The sequence below is a fragment of the Rhineura floridana genome, chromosome 12, assembly GCF_030035675.1.
Source record: "Rhineura floridana isolate rRhiFlo1 chromosome 12, rRhiFlo1.hap2, whole genome shotgun sequence".
Taxonomy (NCBI): Eukaryota; Metazoa; Chordata; class Lepidosauria; order Squamata; family Rhineuridae; genus Rhineura; species Rhineura floridana.
In genome coordinates this window covers 21,045,855-21,065,183 of record NC_084491.1, presented here as the reverse complement: position 1 = coordinate 21,065,183, position 19,329 = coordinate 21,045,855, and the positions used below count along the sequence as shown (strand labels likewise).

Here is a 19,329-nt window from a genome sequence, read left to right as displayed (position 1 = left end):
ACCCAAAAGCCAATACTGCTGTATGTTGATGGGAACCAAGGTTACTTCCCTTGGAAATGACTCAAGGAGATGGTATCTCTCTCTTTGCAAAGTGACATGGTGGCCCACAGGGCAGATTGCATTGCTCGGTGGCTGCTGCAGGCCCTATTGACAGAATGCCTTTGCTTGAAAGGGGGAGCCTGAAGTCTCTCTTGACTGCAACCTGTCAAAAGCTCAGGGGCTGTTTAGTGGCCCTCCATGGTGGAAGGTGGTGCGTGCGAGTGCTAATTGCTCATTAAAAAAGCTTGTAATGAGCATCTGGGAGAATGGGTAGCGGCTCTTCCTTTCTCCCTCTCCTTTCAGCATGGCTGGCTTCCTGCTTGTTGGGCTGAAGCCAAAAGGAGGCCCTTTTTGTGGTCAGCTAAACTGTTTACTTTTGGGATGAAGAGGCCTGAAAAAGCCCTCAGCCCTGGCTGCTGCGCAAGCTCTAACTCAGACGGGGGACACTTGAACTGTGCTCCCACAAGAGAAAAGAAGTCATTTGGACAGAGAATGAGTCCCAGCAACACTGATGAGGAGCACTTTGGCCGTCTAGAAGCTGTGAGGAAGAACTGGCCTTGAGGACTAGCTGCATGGAAGGGATTAATTTTTTTAAAAAAATCTTTGTGTGGCTACAGGCCATGCAATTAAAGTAATGTGTAGTTAGCCTCTCTTGGAGTGTATGTTCTGGAGCCAGGTGACCAACTTTTGTGTACGTATGGCAGGTGTGCCACAATTCAAATCCCAAGGTATGAGGGAACACCAGCATGGCATGTCCTATAGCACATATGCAGTAATATTCTCCATTGTTTCACCACTGACAATAGAGACATGCTTATACGTCTATGTGGGTTAGGACCATCGCTCAGTGATAGAGTACCTGCTTTGTGTGCAGAAGGTCACAGGTCCAATCTTTGGCATCTCCAGGTAGGGCTGGGGAAGACTCCATAACTGAAACCTGAAGATCTACTGCCAAGTCAGTGTGGACAATACAAAGGGCCTGAATCGATAAAAGGCAGCTTCTTATGTTCCTAATAGCCGATTCTTACCACTTTATGAGCTCCACCATCTCTGCTTTTCCTTCTGGAAAGTGTTTACATGGACCTCCCTATAATTCATGGAATGTGTGAAGTGGGAGCAGGAATGTGCTTGCAAACTATGCCCACCCTGAACTGTACATTTAGTGTTAGTGAGAAAGGGGCCTGCACTCACGTATAGCTCCTCTATCCAGCGTGACTTCTTGATAGGCATGGGCAAATGTCACTTTCGGTTTCTCTCAGTTTGTCATTTCCCCCAATCTCAAGTGCAGTTCTCCACTTCAGTGTGAAAAATTTCTAATGCTGATTTCTCCTAATACGTACATTTTTGCAAGACAATTTCCCCTAACACGATGCATTTTGACAGTTGTTTTCACTACTTTATGCATTTATATATATGCACACTTTATCTTAGCATGTACATTTTTGTACCAATTACTTGGTCAGAGGATTGCATTGGGGCCTGTGTTTCTGTTTGCATATTGTTTGAGAATGTGCAAATTAGGTAGATTTGCCTTTAAACGTGGACTGAATCAAATTTCTCCCCTATCTCTTAGTTCCCCGTCAACTGTAAGATTCTATGTGCATATGCCACCACCCTCACTAATGTGTGGCATGGCCAACAGGTGAGTTGGTGTGGGACGGTGCAGCTAGGAGCACATGTTCTGACTAGTCCCTTGCAGGTTTTTTACATGCATGAAGGGGGTTTGCATGAACTCCCCTCATGTTGAAGGCTCTTTGCCACATGGCTGTTCTGCAGCATGATTCATTTATTTGATAGTACTGTTGCCCTCCACTGATTGAAATGCCAAGCAGATTTGTGCTGTTAGTCTTAAGGAAGAAGAAATAGTTGGCTTGCAATATATTACCAGTGGTTCAAAATGTACATCAACTGTTACACTGGGTGAAATGGAAAGCATGAAAGGTTAATTTATTTATTTTTATTGTATTAAATTTATATCCCACCCTTCCTCCCAAAGGACCCAGGGGGTCAAACACATTAGCAATGCAATACAATTAAAAGTAAAACAAAAACACGTTTAGAACATTTAAAAACAACTAAAAGCATATTTTAAAAACATACAATACACATTATTAACACACAATATTTAAAAAATTAAACATATGTGAAAATGGATGCAACCAATTCATGTGTCTGGATAGGCCTGCTGAAACTAGTGAAGGGCTAGTAGTAAATTTAATGATGATGATGCCTGTTAGCTTAGCTTTTTTGCTTTTATCAGATAAAAGGCAGACAAATTCTTCATGTTATTGTTTTATTTAGAATTTTTTTTGTTTTATTTTGTTTTATTTATTTGTTTTATTTAGAAATTAAAACTACACATAGTATGGTATATACTATACAGTATAGTAGCATATTACCAAATCCTTATCCAGAGTGTATATATTTAACCAGTTAACCAGTTAAATTAACCAAATGGCAATTAATATTTTCCCAGCTGCAATAATAGTGGTAAGAATTTAAAATGAATGAATGAATAAAATGATCATTTATAGGATAAAGTAAACACAGATTATTAGTCATAATATAAGCCAATGAATAGGAGGAAGCTCATTTTGAATTAACTTGGGGGAAGGGACCAAACAGTAATTCTAGGAATCTTGCAGACTGAAAATTTTGGGAAGTTTGGGGATTTTGATCATTTTAAACCTTTTGAAAATTTCCAACCTTCTGAAGGACAGATTATTTGTTAAAATCCTACCTAATAGTAAAACATAAATGCAGCTTTGATCCATCAAGATACAGATCTGTGTAGACAAGCAGCCTTTTCTCATGTTTTGCCAATGGGGTTGCATACCTCAATCTGCACTATGATACTCGCCCAACCTTTACTGAATTGGCTGTATGAATCTTGTAAGCTGAATGGGCAAGCTTATCCTCACCTGGGACCACTGGTTTTGCATCTCTAGTTGCCCACAGCAACTGTTGGATCAGGGACAAGACTATAAAAACATTTTAAATCTTGTACACATTGGGTGGTAACTGGCCACCCAGACATAATTTGAATTCTTCAAGTGCAATGTTTATGTATGCCAGTCTGTTTCCATTTTGCACTGCTTTGCAAGCTTACATTTTATTTTGAATGGAAATAATGAGAAATAACATTTTAAAACACCACCACCACCATCATAAACATTCCTGAAGGATGATGGTGTTGGGTGTAGCAATGGCTACAGGGAAAGAGATAGATGTGGTATCTGAATATGTGGTGGGAATGTGTGGATCATCCTTCCCCAAGCTGGTGCCCTTCAGCTGTTTTAGACTATCAGCTCTCATCAGCCCCAGCTAGCACAACTCTGCTGGCTGGGGCTGATGGGAGTTGTAGTCCAAAACATGAACAGTACCAGGTTGGCGATGGCTGGTATGGTCTATTAGAAAGACTGTTCAGTTTTAAGAAGACACTTCTTCTGCGCTGGACATTCACTGTTCAGCCTTGTAGACAAGTCCCTGTCTTCAGTTCTCTGTCTGTAAAATGTTGCTGTTGACGTAGCTGATGCGGAAGCAAACACAATAATGTCTAGAAGAGCACTTTGCACATTGGGCTTAGGGATGGAAAGATCTGTCAGTTTTGGTTCTCTCAGTTTCTCTTTTTTCTTAAATTCAGTTCTCTACATTTCCATTAAAAAAAAAATCCTCATTGAAAATTCTCCAGGATTTTAGTGCACAAGGCAGTTCTAATATCCACATTTTTGCAAGTCGTTCCTCGTGATATAATGCAATTTTGCACATTTTTAATTCATATATTCATATTTACGCATAGTTTGCCCTAAAATATGCATTTTTGTTTGGTTGGCACAACAGAGTAAGTGTGAATTTGGAAGGATGGCTGTGCTTTGGCTCTCATTGTTTTGAAAAGAGCAAATTTGATAGATTCAGCTTGAAATGCAAACTGAATCAAAATTCTCACTCATCCCTAATTATGTATGGGATAAGTAGTTGGGTCGGGCATCTACATATTTATTTATTATTTCACGCATTTATCCTATAGCCTTTCTGCCATTCCATGTTCTCCCCTCCTCTCCCTCCCTAAAATGGGGTGTGGCTAATGAATCCATCACTGAGGACCACACACCTAGCCCACTCCTTTAAGCCCTGGATGCTTGGATAACGCAGGATGAATAACTCTCTCTTTCTCTCTCCCCCAGGCTTTTGAGCAACAACAAGATAGCAACCCTGAAGAATGGCTCTTTCTTTGGACTTCGTGCTCTCGAGAAGCTGTAAGTGCCAATCTGTGCCATTGTGTACTCTGGGCAGCTCTGGGTTCCTAATGATGGACTGAGGAATTAGCAACCAAAACGCAGCAAGTCTGGTGTGCGTGTATGCAGACATTTAATTGCCACAGCAGGGGCTAGAGAATGTGGAAGCAGTTAAATTTTGGAATTCTTAGTGAAGCAAATGAAGGATGCATTTGAGGCCACAGCTTCAAAGCTCAGTAGTTTACTATGAGTCTGAACTGTTGCTTATGGGGTTCCTTCCAAGTCCCTGGACAGTTGTTCCATGGAAGGTTATGCCACAATAAGTTTGTGAACCTTTAATGTACCACAAAATGCTTTGTTGTTTTTTCCTTATTCCCATGCGTCATCCTGGGAGCATCATGCACAAAAACACACTGGATAAAAAACAAAGGGGTGGGCTGGATATGATGTCAGGCCGTAGAGGGTCGTCTCCCGGTGACGGGAGTGCATGGTTTGGGGTGGAGTACAACTTCGTTTGAGGTGCAGATGTGTGCAAATCAGTGTTACTCAACCTGCTCATGTCCTTTGTTGAAAAAGAAACTGGAACCGGGGAACCGATATTAGCATTGTCAATTTGCTGTGGGGATGAGCAGATTCCCACAGTTTTAATCAGTAATCACTCAGAGATTCTGACATCACTTTGGTTCTGCTGGGGGTAAATTGCGGCAGGATTTCTATATTTGGAAGGTGGGAACAGATTTTGCAGGTGCCATGGAAACTGGGGGAGAACAAAGAAATATACTAAAGAATTAAAAACATGTAACATTCCTGGCTTTAAAAGTATAAATGATTGTTGTTGTTGTTATTTGTGAAATTGCACTGTTAACACAAATAGGCTGTTACATGAATGTGCAGTTGCACCAATAGAAAACAAATGAAGAAATTGGGTGCCTTTGGGGAGGAGAGTTCATTTTAAAATTTGCTGTGTTGCATATACAGACAGTAATGGGAGTTTCCCAACTCCTGAACAAAATTCCAGAAATGTGCTCCCAGAACAACTGAAAAAATCTGGCACTTTTGAGTTTCACTCTGGTAAATATATGCCATGCTGAAGAATCCCCCCCCCCACTAGGTTAGAATCTCATGGAGAGCATTCAGTATCTCTAATATACTTCCATGTTAGTTTTTGCAATCAAATACGTATGTATGATTTATAAAGGTATCTCGACAGCATGGGTTAATTCCCATTGTTTCTTCTTGCACAATAGCGGCTTTCCTATTTTCTCTTGGACTGAGTAAGGGAGTATGGAAGATGATGTCCTTTAAGAGGGTGCTCAGCTAGGGATGGATGAATCTGTCAATTTCAGTTTTTCTCAGTTCTCTACATTTCTGCATCATTTTGCAATTGTTACTAGCTTTTTAAAGTCCTTATGAAAATTCGCCAGCATTTTAGTGCAAATTTCTCCTAATATAAACATTTCTGCATATAATTTTGGCTAATATGCACACTTCTGCAAGGAATTGTCGTTACAAATAATGTATTTTTGTATTTTCACTAATGCATGCATCCTGTAACATGCATTTTTATACACAGTATTTGGTTAAAGAACTGCATCACAAAGTTTGGAGAAGTGCGAGATTTCAAAGGTCATCTGTGTTTCGGTTCGTGAGTTGTTTTGGGAATTGTGAATCAGGACGGGGTTCTCATTAAAAACATGGACCAAGCTGAATTTCTCCCCCATCCTTACATTCAGCCCAAGTCTTTCTGCCTAGGAGGACAGAAGTTGTGATTTACTGTTCATCTATACCAGACTTCTCCAACCTGGTGCCCTCCAGATGTTTCCAATTCCCTTCAGCCACAGCCAGCATGGCCAATGGTCAGAGATGATGGGCATGGTCATCCAAAATATCTGGAGCTCACCAGATAATGTCCACTAGCTGCTGATTCTACTGATCCATTTTTACCTTGAAAACAATTGATATTAATACCAATAATGTTAAAGGAAGTATCAATATTTTAAAAGGAAATATTAACAAAAGGAAATATTGATTAAATTAATGTTCTTAATATCGATATTATAGAAGCAGTATTTTAAAAAGCTTTCAAAAAGAGCCATGGAAAATTGCTACATAAAAATGTGATCTGCTATGATAGAGAATAAGTGAGTTAATGGAAAATTTGGAGCCAAATCCAAATTGGGCAGAATTCTAGCACATCCCTAATGGTGGTTGGTGTCCATGGAGACTATTAGGGCGTAAGGTAGGAGGACAACCGTAAGTTCCATCCTCCCTTCTGAGTTTTGCAAAGTCAACACTGAGACTAAGGAACAGGAAGTAGACAGCCAGTGCCAGCCCCTGGACCGGTAAGTAAAGAGTTAGACATGTGAGGGCTGTCTGAGAGTAGACTTATGTTGATGAGGCTGTGGCTCATTTGTCCAAATGGACCAGAGAACAGCTTGGCAGCAACTCCCAGGCTGAGCACCCAATCTGAATCACACATACCTCACAAAGCTATTAGGCCTGTCTGGACTGGTGTTTTTTCCTGCAGGTGTATTCTGCAACATGCCATTGATGCAATAGTAGCATATTAGTGATGAATTCATACTCAATCATCCACACATCATTCCGCTTTGTTAGTTGTTCTGCAATGCTTCCCCAATGTCATCACTATGGGCTTGTTCACATGGCAGTTTAATTTGAGATCGAGCCTCCCTTCATACCTGTTAAATTCGCAGCGATCACATGATGTAGGAGGCAAAGGGGAGGCGTCCCGCTGCTTTCCCCTTTAAATTTGAAGCATATCAATCCACTTTAAATCCGAAAAAGGGAAGGAAAATCCATCTGTGCTTTGCATCTCTAAGGGCATGTAGATGGTTAGCGCTGATCCTTTGGTGAGTCCCCGCCCACTCCCTCCTCCTCCCTTTGTTTACCTTTACCCGCTGGCTCCCCTTCTGCAAGCCTGCTGCAGAGGAACATACTTTGACCTTAAGAGGGTGTGGTCATTAGGAAGCTGCGAGATTAACCCTTTCCCTTCAGTATGAACAGAAAAAAGTGGTTTGAGGACTCATATAAGGTAAGGTGTGAACCTTTAAACCCTATGGGGATGAGAAAAGCTTCGTCTTTAATCCGACATTCAGCTGCAGTGTGAACCAGCCCATTATTACTAACTCGGGGTGGGGTGGGGTGGGGTGGGGTGGGGTGAGAAACAAAAAAGAAACAAACCATGGAATATCTGTGGTATGAAAAGTTGCAGATTGCAGTAGGAAGTTACGGGATGTGCAAGTGACTGGAAATCAAGCAGTATGTCAGCCCCGAAACTTTTGCGGGTTCTAACAATATTGAAAGCAGGATCTCATACAACCTCCACAAGACCATCATGAGCACAAATAATCATGAATGCCCGATGAAAATAAGGTCTGGAGGGACCCACTGATAGACCCATGGAGGAGAAAACATGTGCACGTAAGCATGATATAGGGTTTTTTCTACCACATCAACATCTGTTTTGATTCAGAGATGTGCAGAATTAATCCAGAGTGAAGTAGACCAGGACAGTCTGTGCCTTAAAAGACAAGATCTGCCTTCTTCTGGTGGAAGGCATCAAGGGGAGGCCAATATGTAGGGCCCAGTCTGAAAAGCAACATTGTCCCCTTCTAACAAAGTCAACTTTCTTATCTTCTCATGAAAGGGATCTCTATAGCTCAGGGCTTTCATAAGGGGAGATTTATGTGTCTCTTCCCTCATATGGATTTCATTGGTGGGTATGTATGTCAGGGGATGGGGGGAAGCATATACTGAGGAGGGTTTGTTCCTAGACACTGAGCATAAGCAAACCTCTTGCGTTCCACCAGCAAATTCTTGAATGTGGCTTGATATAGTGAATGAGATTTTGAAAATACAGCTGTTTGCAGACTGGGCAAAATGAAGCCGAAAGAGACTAGAGCTGAGGCAGGCAAATCAATGATATGTCAAATTAAATGTATGTCTGGAACATACAAGGGAAATTTAAGTTTGGAAGAGGGGAGGGAACTATAGCTTGGTGGCCACATCCAAGTTCCGTCTTTTGCATGACAGGTTTTCAAGACTCTTTTCCCATCATATGATGAAAGTGTGGGCTGTGGCAAACTCCACCTCCCCTGCATTGAAAAAAAGTATGTCCATGCGTGTTTTGTTTCGAGAGGCCTTTGCACCATGAATGCTTCTCTGATGTTTTAATCTGCTGATGTTTAATTTACGTTTTACATTTTATAGGTGGTATGTTTTTGTTTTTTTAAGCCACTTTGGGTTCCAGATGGTGAGAAGCAGGGTATAATTTTTTTAAAAAATAAATAAATAAAGAGTAAATGTGCATGTAAGCAAGACTCCATGCCACTTAGAACCCTGAAGAAGCAAGGGTTCCAGCTGGGCCAAGCCTTTTTCCATTATTTCGCTTATTCTTAATCACTGAGAATCGGATTTTAATGTAGCGAATTTCCATGGCTGTTTTTGAAAATGGACTTTTTTTAAAAAAAAAAAATCCACCTCTAAAACATTGATTGTAAGAATAATTTGTCAATATTTCCTTTTAAAATATTAATATTTTCTTCAAAATACTGATATTTTTAAAGGAAACATCAATATTTCCTTCAAATAGCGATATTTCCTTTAAAAATACCAATATTAATATCAATACTTTTTTGAGTGAAAAAAAGCCATGGATTGGTAAAAGCAGCCGCTAGTGGATACAGAATGAACTTGGATTATGCCAGCCTGTTAGGTTGACAGAATGCTTTTGAGCTGGCACTGGCCAATGCATCTCATCCCTAGTCTGTACTCCTTTGCATGTGGAAGAATGTTGCCAGCGTGTGTTTCAGGGCATGGAGAGCAGGGGGTGGAGCCTGTCACTGCCCGCACATTCCTTGTAGGTGCTGAGAAGAGCCCCAACAACTTAAAAGGGCTTCATGTACACAGGTATCACTCTCCTTTTAAAAGCAAACTGAGATGACTGCAGTGGCAGCTAGTGGCTCTATGTCAGTGGGGCAGTGGAATCCTGTACTGGGGATTACTGTAACACACTCTATGTGAGGCTGCCTTTGAAAACGGAAACTAGTTGGTCCAAAATGCAGCAGCCAGAATGTTAACAGGAGCATGGCGTAGGGAACATATCACCCCTGTGCTTTCTTGACTCCACTGGCTCCCAATTTGTTTCCAAGCCCAATTCAAAGTGCTGGTTTTGACCTTTAAAGCCCTAAATGGCCTTGGACCGGTGTACTTAAGGGACCACTTACGTCCATATGTTCCTAGCCTGGATTTAAGATCATCTACCTCTGGTCTCCTCTGCATGCCTGGAATGAAACAAGTTAGATTGACAAATCCTCATGCAAACACAAGAGCATTTGTAGTCCCCATGCTACACAAGTCCCCATGGAAGTCCCCATGCAAACACAAGAGCATTTGTAGAGTCCAGGCACAGTCCTTTTAAAAAAAGTCCAGCCTCCTCTTTTTGTTCTCTCCCCTTGTCCTAGGAGAACCCCCGCTGCAGGCTTGTGTTAAAATCCCTGCTTGCAGGCCAGTGTTAGGCATGTATAACCTGTCTGATAAACCTTTTACCGTATTGGCGCCTTCAAGTAGGTGAGGTTCACAGCATAATATCTACTATGCAGAGGGTAGATGGGAGGTAGAGTTGAGAGGGAATGGATAGCTTACCAAGAATGCAGTTAGTCATACTCTCTTTATCCTTTAAAAAATAAATAAGTAAATAAACCCATAAAAAAGTGAAAATGGAGCACATGAGAGAGATCTACAATAAGGGCACTTTCTGTTCTGCAGCTATGGTGTATCAGTTAGAGTGTTGGGCCCTAAATCAGGGAGGACACAGTGGCTATGCTCTGCCTCCATGGTTGGAGACAGCATGCTTCTGAATACCAGTTGCTGGAAATCGCAGGGGGAGGAGCGCACTCTTGCTTGACGGCTTCTTCCCACAGGCGTCTAGCCAGCCACTGTAAGAACATGATGCTGGACTAGATGGGCCATTGGTCTGATTCAGCAGGTTCTTCTTTTGCTTTTATGTCAAATATCAAGCCATCCAAGATTACTGGGTGAGCTCAGGCCTGCTACACATACCCTCTCAGCCTATTCCACCTTGCAGGATTGTTGCGAGGACTCGAGGCACAGGCGGGGGACATATGCATCCCCAAGCTCCTTCAAGGAAAGATGGGCTAAAATGTAATAAAGAAATCTGGAAACTGAGTGAGAGAAAGAGGCAAAACGGTCTCCCTGCTCCCTGCCGTTGGATCTGTCGAAGGGGACCTGCTTGCATCGTTCAAACGGCAAAGGCCTGGATTTATTTGATGCTGTTTCATTAATGCCTGTTTGTTTCATTCTCCTTCCTATCCTCCCCCCTTAATATTTTGAAGTTGAGGGTCATCCCCACCCCTTGATTCTAGCACAAAGCTCTCATTAATGGCAACGGAGTACTGCTCCCCAAGGGGGAAGTTGCAGCGGAGAGAAATTGTTTGGACAGCCGATCCTCAAGAGACTCTTGCCTGTCCCGGGGCTTCTCAAGCAGAAGTTTTAGCAAATGGGTACATTTAGAAAGAGAGAGAGAGAGACCCCCATTGCCACTCAAGTTCTCTCAGCCCCCCCTCCCCGCTCAGCTCCCTGTTTGCTAGGCAACCCTTGAACTTGACTCCAAAGCATGCCCTTTTACAACCTGGCTTCCTCCTCTCACATTTTGACTGCCAACCTGGAAAACTGTGTCTAATTGGGTTGGACCCCAGGGTGCTGAAAATCTCTTTAAAGTCTCATTGTTCCGGGAGCCCTGAGCAAACAGCCAGGCCTGATCCCAGTCTGCTCAAGACAGCATTAACCCTGCGGTCACCTCTGGAATGTTCAAATTATGCTGGGAGACCACAGCTGTCCGTCAAGGGAAGCTTGGCCCGCCCTAGTGCCCTCTCTGCTCTGGATTGAGGCTTGTGCATGCCACGGCGGCACCACTCTATGCCCCTGTGACGGGGCGGGGGTGAAGTAAAGGATTGCACGAGACAAGAGCTGTAATTGTTTCCTCATCGAGTTGTGTCAAAGCTGCGGAGAGAAAAGTAGGCAGCAGCTAATTGGGAAGGAAGATGCATGCAGGGGCTTGAGGGCTATGCTGTTGCAAGCAGGGATGGGGGGAGAAATGCGATTCAGTTTGCATTTAAAGGCGAACGGACCTAATCTGCACTTTCCAAAGCAATAAGCAGTTCTCTAGCCAACGAATGTGCAAACAATGCAAATACTAGGGTAAAATGTGCGCCTAAAAATGTGATATTAGGGAAAAAAAACATACAAAAATGCATTATATCTGGGGAAATCACTTTGCAAAAATGTATTAGGGAAGACTGGATATACAAATGAATATAGTAGGAGAAATTCTTGCAATAACACCGATAAATTGTCATGAGAACTTTTTTAAAAAATTCACGAACTGATGTGGGAATGTGGAGAACTGAACTTAAGAGTGGAAAAATGAGAAACCAAAACTGAGAGTTTCGCCCATCCCTAATTGCAGGGCTTAATTTCATCCAGAGCTCATCAAATGCTGTATTCCACCCCTGACCCCCACCCGGAAGGTATTGTTTTATAGGGTTCAGGACAAAGCACGGATTTTGCAGTAGACTCAAGGCTGTGCATCCTGGCTCACATTAAGCCATGCTGAATAACCACAATAAATGCTGCTGTTACTATAGTACCAGTGGAGGTGTCCAATCCAATGCATTATCTTAGCTGATTTTGTGGGACCAGCTTCAGATTTTAAGTCCTGAGGAGGTGGATAAGACACTTGTAGGTGTGCATCCCACTGCATGCCCTCTCGATCTTTGCCCATCATAGCTTATTTTAGATAGCTAGGGTGGGGGTGTGGTGTTGACAGTGAGGAGCAGGGTAGAGAAAAAGGCAGTGGTGCATCCACTCCTGAAACAGCTCTCCATAGACCCAGAGGTTCATGCCAACTGCTGCCTGGTCACTAATACATCATTTTGGGGCAAGGTCCTCAAAAGGGTGATGGCAGCGTGGATGCATATGTTCTTGTAGAAAGCTTGATCTGGACCTATTTTGTCTTGGTTCAGTGCTGGTTTTGGGACAGCCTTGGTCACCCTGATTGATGTCCTCCTTCAGGAGAAGGGTAACTGTGACCCTGTTGCTCCTGGATTGTCTCTGTGAGATGGGAGTTGGAAGCTCTTTCTCACAGGGGTCCCACTCCTACTTACGAGATCCTTCTCGGCTTTTGAGTGGCATGGGGTGATTATACCTTGCCAGCCTGGCAACACCTTTGCTATGGGGTGTTGCAGGGTACCATCTTGCCTGTGGTGCTATTTAGCATTCCTCTAGAGTTCTTGTAAAGCAGGAATAGGATACCTGTGCCCTTGCAGATGTTGTTGGACTAGCTCCGATTATCCCTGATTGTTGGGGCAATTCTGGCTGAGGCATGGGAGATGGAGTCTACCAACATTTGGAGAGCCAAAGACTCCCCATCCCTGCTGTAAAAATGGCAAGAAGATAAACCTTCTGTCTGTCTATGAATCACTGCTATTAGTGGTATTACTATCATATTTAACTGGTGAATGGCTCTAATTCATAGCAAATCCTACAAAATGGAGGAGCAGGTAGATCGGTTTCAGTGCACTAGGACTAATATTGTTGCATGTACAACCTATTGCTACAAGCTTTCTGGAAAATAACAGGCCTTCCACTGTACTAAAGGCACATCATGCCGCACTCTATAAGACAAAGAGAATTACATAGGATGAGGACCACTACAGGCCATGTACTGAATGCTAGCAGATCTTAAGGGTGCAAAGAAGGTTCTTGGATCAGGTCTTTCTGGTGCTCTTAAAAGGCAGAAAGATCCATATGAAGGAGCCAATTGCTTTGCAGGCCTCAGCTATAGTTTACTTCAGCTGCTGGTGCTACGTGAATAGGTACAGTCGGGCCCCACTCATACGTTCCGGACCCCCGCTGTAAAGCGAAAACCGCTGTAAAGCAGAACTCATTGAACAGAATGGGGTGCGATGCCCGAAAACCGCCGTAAAAGCGGAACGGGCGCCGTATGAGTGGGGCTTTAGTCTAATTGCGTCTAATTGATCTGCTGCATTAGCGAATCGCTGTAAAGCAAAGTGCGGGAAAGCGGGGCCCTATTGTATTGCTCATATTTTTACAGTGAACCATAAGAAAGAACCACAGCTCAGTGACACAGCATATGGTTTGCATCCTCCTGTGTGGTTTGTGGCTATTCAATGCAATTGGAAGCCCTCAGGGCCACTTTTGAATCCAGCCTGGACCACTGCGGTCTCTCAAAGTAGGTCAGCTTCAGTCTGTTCTCTTGCCAAACACACACATGCACGCACGCGCACACACACCCCTTATCCACCCTAAGAGGGATATGGATTTGTATGTATGAAGGTTGACAAATGTGGGGATCGGCTCCCGCTTAAGTCAGCCTTCCCCAACCTGGTGCCCTCCACTTCTTGTGGACTGCAAATCACATCAGCCCCAGCCACCATGCCCAGTGGTCAAGGATTATTGGAAGTCCAAAACATCAGGAGAGCACCAGATTGGGGAAGGCTGCTAGGTTGTGGTCTGTGGCAGAGAGAATTTCCAACATAACGCTGCTACAGTGAGAGCACATAAGAAGAGCCTGCTGGATCAAGCCAGTGGCCCATCTAGTCCAGCATCCTGTTCTCACAGTGGTCAACCAGATGCCTATCATCTGGTTTGCAGAACAGCAGATGACCATGAACTAAATGTAAATGTACTGCCTTCAAGTCGATTCTGACTTATGGCGACTCTATGAAGAGGGTTTTCATGAGGTTGAGAGGCAGTGACTGGGCCAAGGTCACCCAGTGAGCTTCATGGCTATGTGGGGAATCGAACCCTGGTCTCCCAGGTCGTAGTCCAACACCTTAACCACTACACCACACTGGGATGGCTTTCATAGAGGATTAGCTGCATCAATGAAGGTGAAGGTTATCAGTGGCTGCTACCCCTGATGTCTATCTTCTGCCTCCACTGTTGGAGGCAGTATGCTTCTGAATGCCATTTTCTGGAAGCTGTGAGAGGGAACTGTGCTCAGAGCCTGCTTGTGGGCTTCCCATAATAGAAGTAGAGGTGCAAGGATGAAGGAACTTGGCATGTTCAGTCTGGTGCTGAGGGGTGACATGATTGCACTCTCTAAGTACCTGAAGGGCTGTCACATAGAGGAGGGTACAGATTTGTTCTCTGCTGCCCAGAGGGTAGGACTAGGTCTAATGGTTTTAAGTTGCAGGAGCGTAGATTCAGATTGGACATTAGAAGGAACTTCTTGACAGTAAGGGCAGTTCGGCAATGGAACCGACTGCCTAGGGAGGTGGTGGGATCCCCTTCGCTGGATGTCTTCAAGCAGAGGCTGGACAGCTATCTGCGGGAGATGCTCTAGCTGTGGATTTCCTGCTGTGAGCAGGGGGTTGGACTCGATGGCCTACAAGGCCCCTTCCAACTCTATGATTCTATGATTCTAACATAGTCATTGTGGCTACTAGCTATTGATAGCCTTGCCCTCCATGAATTTGGCTAATCTTCTTTTAAAGCCATCCCAGTCGGTGACCATCCCTGCCTCTTGTCAGGGCAAATTCCATAGCTTAACTATGTGCTGTGTGTAGAAGTCCTTTCTTTTCCCTGTCCTGAATTTCCCAACATTCAACTTCATTGGATGTCCCCAAGTTTGAGTGTTATGAGAGACGGGGGGGGGGGGGAAGAGATATCTGCTGATAGTTGTCCCTCATCTGTGATATCTGTGTTTTACAAAAATGGGAGTCACAACATACAAACAGCAAAGAATCCCCTCTCATTTTTACTACCAGCAAGCTTCAGCCTGCAGGAGCTGGTATGTTGTGGCTCCATGGCAATGGGGCAATGGAATCCACTCCTGGTTTCCCAGGAGCTGTCCAAGGTACTGAAACCTATTCCCACCAGTCTCCACTCTGTGTGTGTGTGTGTGTGTGTGAGTGTGAGAGAGAGAGTTCCTTCTCTGTGGCTTATTAATTCACCACCTGGCTTCGCTGCTGATGGCACCAGCAATGAGAGTCAATTAGTGCCAATTGAGATGATGGTCTTTGTGTCACAGACATGTCTAACTAGGTTGTGCCCCGTTGCTGCTCTGCTCAGCCTTGACAAGCGACCAGCAGATGGGAACACAACACCCTGTCACTGTGAACCTGAGCCGGGCTTGAACCCCTGACCTAAGAGAGAGGGGGGAATTCCCCTTCATGAGCCTTGTCTTGCCTTGTGTGCTCCCCGTCACACCTCGTGGTGGAGTGGTGAAAACTAATCATGCTGTGACTCCCTCCCCCACCCTTCCGCAAGAGACTTTGTCCTGTTCTCCCACGAGAGGATATGGCTTGGAATTTGCAACTTTTTTTTTTTTTTGCTTCGCAGTTGACCCTTCAGGCTAAATCATTGACCAGAGTTGTAAAAGAATCTAATGATATCCAACAAGCCTATTTCCCATTATTCTTCAACAACAAAGGAAACAAATGCTGAAAGGGGAGGCAGGGGGTGAAATGTTAAAGGATGGAGAACCTATTTCGTTCCTAGGTATTTTATGGATGTCAGACAGGTATCACTGTTTTTAGGACTTGTAGTGGTTAAGGTGATGGACTACAACCTGGGAGACCAGGGTTCGAATCCCCACATAGCCATGAAGCGCACTGGGTGACCTTGGGCCAGTCACTGCCTCTCAGCCTCATGAAAACCTATTCATAGGGTCGCCATAAGTCGGAATCGACTTGAAAGCAGTATATAAGAAAGACCAAGGGACCCAAATAAAAGAGACTCCTTTCTTTCTTTCTTTCTTTCTTTCTTTCTTTCTTTCTTTCTTTCTTTCTTTCTTTCTTTCTTTCTTTCTTTCTTTCTTTCTTTCTTTCTTTCTTGTTGAGTGTGCATTAACACAGAGAAATTGAGGCTTGATATCAGGCTCTGCATAACGAAAAGATGAATTTGCAGCTGCAAAGTGTAGCAATGGCCACCAACTTGGATGGCTTTAACAGGGGATTAGACACATTTGTGTAGGAGGATAAGGCTGTCGATGGCTGGTATTAGTCATGCTGACTATATACTACCTCCATGGTCGGAGGCAGCATGAACAGCAGCCGCCGGGGGAAGACGGGCGGAAGAGGGCTGTTGCACTTGTGCCGCACTTGTGGGCTTTCCATGGGCATCTGGTTGGTCCCTGCGAGAACAGCATGCTGGCCTAGGTGGACCTTTGGACTGATGCAGCAGGGCTCTTCTTATATCCTTAAGCTGTTTGGAGTGTGTGGCCACCTTAACATGGGGTGAGTTGGATCATGTCGGCTTTGCTGCTCCCAACATAGGAACTGCTTTATCCTGGGGCTGCATTCAGATAGCAGTTTATTCCGTGTTCCTGACATTTCCTTATCTGATCTTTTCTGCATTTTATTTGCCCTTTCACATGACATAAAAGTGACTTCTGAAAATCTAGCAGAACAGAGTGGAAGCTTAGCACTCATTTTCGTGTTAATTTCTTCCAGAAAGAAAGACCGGGGAAGGAACTGGCAAAACCACCCCATATATACAGTCTGCCTAGTAAATGTCGGAAGATGTCACCCTAAGAGTCGGAAACGACTCGCGCTATAAGTGCGGGGACGGACACCTTTACCTTTTTTTTAAAAAAGTGACAAAATTTGGGGCGGTATACCGGCATACGTTTTTTTCCTGCCATTTTAATGGGGGAATCATTGGTGAACAGAAGTGGGCATGTGCAAAAAAGATGAGGGCGTAGCGACATGTCCAGTGACATTCATTATTGTGTCACACCATGTCCAATGGTGTGAGTGAAATTTAGCGTGACATGGCAATATATCAGTCAAAATATACCGCAAGGATTTCTGCTTGCACAACAGGACTTCCCTCCTCTCTGCACCCTCCCCAAATCTGCTCTGGAGGGTTGGAGGAACCCCTAGAACAGATCTAGAGGGCATGCAGGGGGAGGGGGAGAAAAGTCCTATTGAACAAACAGAAATCCTTGCACTGATGGGACACTCACTTAGCACTCCACTGGACACAACCCTGTGTTTGTATAAGTTCTTTGTGTGTTCGATTTCTCCATGTGATCTGAAACCTTGGAAAAAAAAAACAGAGTTCCCAGTCTCACCTGCAAAACTTGTGTGCCTGCAGTCATGTGTGTGCAGCTCGGTTCAACAGAGATGGGATCTCACTTTCGTGCACTCCACACATAAAGTGACTGTTGGAAAGGGGTTTAATATGGACAGAAACGTGAAATGTCCAATGATTTCTCTAGGGTTCTTGTGCCTTGGATGTCTCATTCCAGAGACTTGATAGGATCTGATACCTTTGTTCAGAAGATACAGAATTAAGTTTGTGGTGCTGGGGTGGGAGGCTTATTGTGCTCATGATTTTAGAAAATGGGCTTACATGCTCCGCTCATTTGTTTGTTGTGTCGCATAAATGCTAGCTCGCTGGAAGAGGGCCTTGGAGAGAACAGAATGTGCATAAGTGTCGTGCAAAAGTACGGTGCATTTCATGAGAAGCTAGCAAAATTCTGTTAGTGGCACCCCAGTTTCCAGGATTACTAGATACACTAGCTGGTTGTGGTGGCCATAATGATACTCTAGTTTGACCCCAACCTGATCAGTCTTTCTTCCCAGAAAGAAGCAGGTTAAGGAACTAAGTGTCTCACATATACAGCTTTATAGATTATGCTTCTTAGGAGCAAATTAAGACTGGGTATCTATCAAGACACGTGTTTGCATGAGCACTGATTCAGTTTACAATTACTTGAATTCTTTTTGCTGTAGCTGGAGAGGGAAAACAAATGATGTTACAGCAGGCCCTCCCTTAGTCTGTGCGGGGCCTGGGGCAAAAGCATATTTGGGGGGCCCCACATTCTTTCTCTCTTTCAAACCTCCCACCCAGAATAAGCCAGCAAGCGCTGCCTGTAAACGCGCTGCACAGCTGATAAGCGGGCGGCAGGCAGCACAAGGAAGCCACTCAGGCAGGGGATTCAAACCTCCCGCCTAAAAGCCTCATGCACACCCGCTTCACAGCTGATGAGCGGAGAGGGGAAAAACCGCTCAGGCACGCAGCTGAAGAGTGGGAGATTCCCCAAGAGCGGGAAGCGGCTGGCGAGACTGCATGGCTTAAAAGAAACCCCCCCGCCGCAGCCCAGCTTCTCATCGCCAAGCACGGGGGCCCCCAAAGCGTGGGGCCCGGGGCAACTGCCCCTTCCCGGTGCCTAGGGGCGGCGCTGTGTTACAGTGCAGTTCCGTAGATACACACACTTAAAAGATGTAGTGCCACAGGCTCTGAAACAGCTATGTAATGGCTTCATGCATTTCCTTTAACATGATAATGTGTTAGCAGCTTGAGCAGAGGTGGGGAACCTCTGGCCCTCCAGAAGCTGCTGGATCATAACTCCCATCATTCCTGATCATTGTCCATGGTGCCTGGGGTTAGTGGGAGTTGGAGTTCAGCAACATCTGGAGGGCCACAGTTTTCCCATCCCTGGGCTAGATTCTAGCCGAAGACTGATGTCTCCTTTCCGTGGCTTCTAGCAGTTAGGTGTTGCTGCTATTGCTGCTGTTATTGCAATGTCAACAGTTCAAATATTGCTTTTGGCTCAATTTTAGGATATTAAACTTGTTCCTCTCCCCTTTACCCACCCTCCCTTACAAGCCCATCCTTGCCCATTCTAAGATGACGCCGGGGATAAAATCAAAAGAAAAACACAGGGTATGGAAAGAAAAAAGAAGCCTAGATATAGATACATATACATTCATGGCTTGCCCTCTGGCTTTCAGGGTGCATTTACATACTCTGATCCCAGAGGATTAGAGCTTTATGAAGATAGGGATGGAATGATCTGTCAATTTCGCTTCCTCATTTTTCCAATCTTAAATTCACTTCACATTTCTGCAGTAATTTGCTATTTAAAACAAAAATCCTTATGAACATTTTTCAGTATTTTAGTGTGAATTTCTTCTAATAAACACATTTTTGCATGCAGTTTTATTTATTTATTTAACTTCTGTCCCACCCTAGGAGGAGC

General features: G+C 44.2%; 1 protein-coding gene across 1 annotated transcript in view; it reads left to right on the top strand.

Moving 5' to 3' along the window:
• The window catches only part of ADGRA2 (adhesion G protein-coupled receptor A2), a 139,835-nt gene that overhangs the window by 42,639 nt on the left and 77,867 nt on the right, over positions 1 to 19,329 (top strand). Inside the window, exon 2 of the mRNA XM_061593480.1 lies at positions 4,224 to 4,295. Coding sequence (XP_061449464.1) covers positions 4,224 to 4,295 — 72 coding nt within the window. The remainder of the gene's footprint in view (positions 1 to 4,223; positions 4,296 to 19,329) is intronic.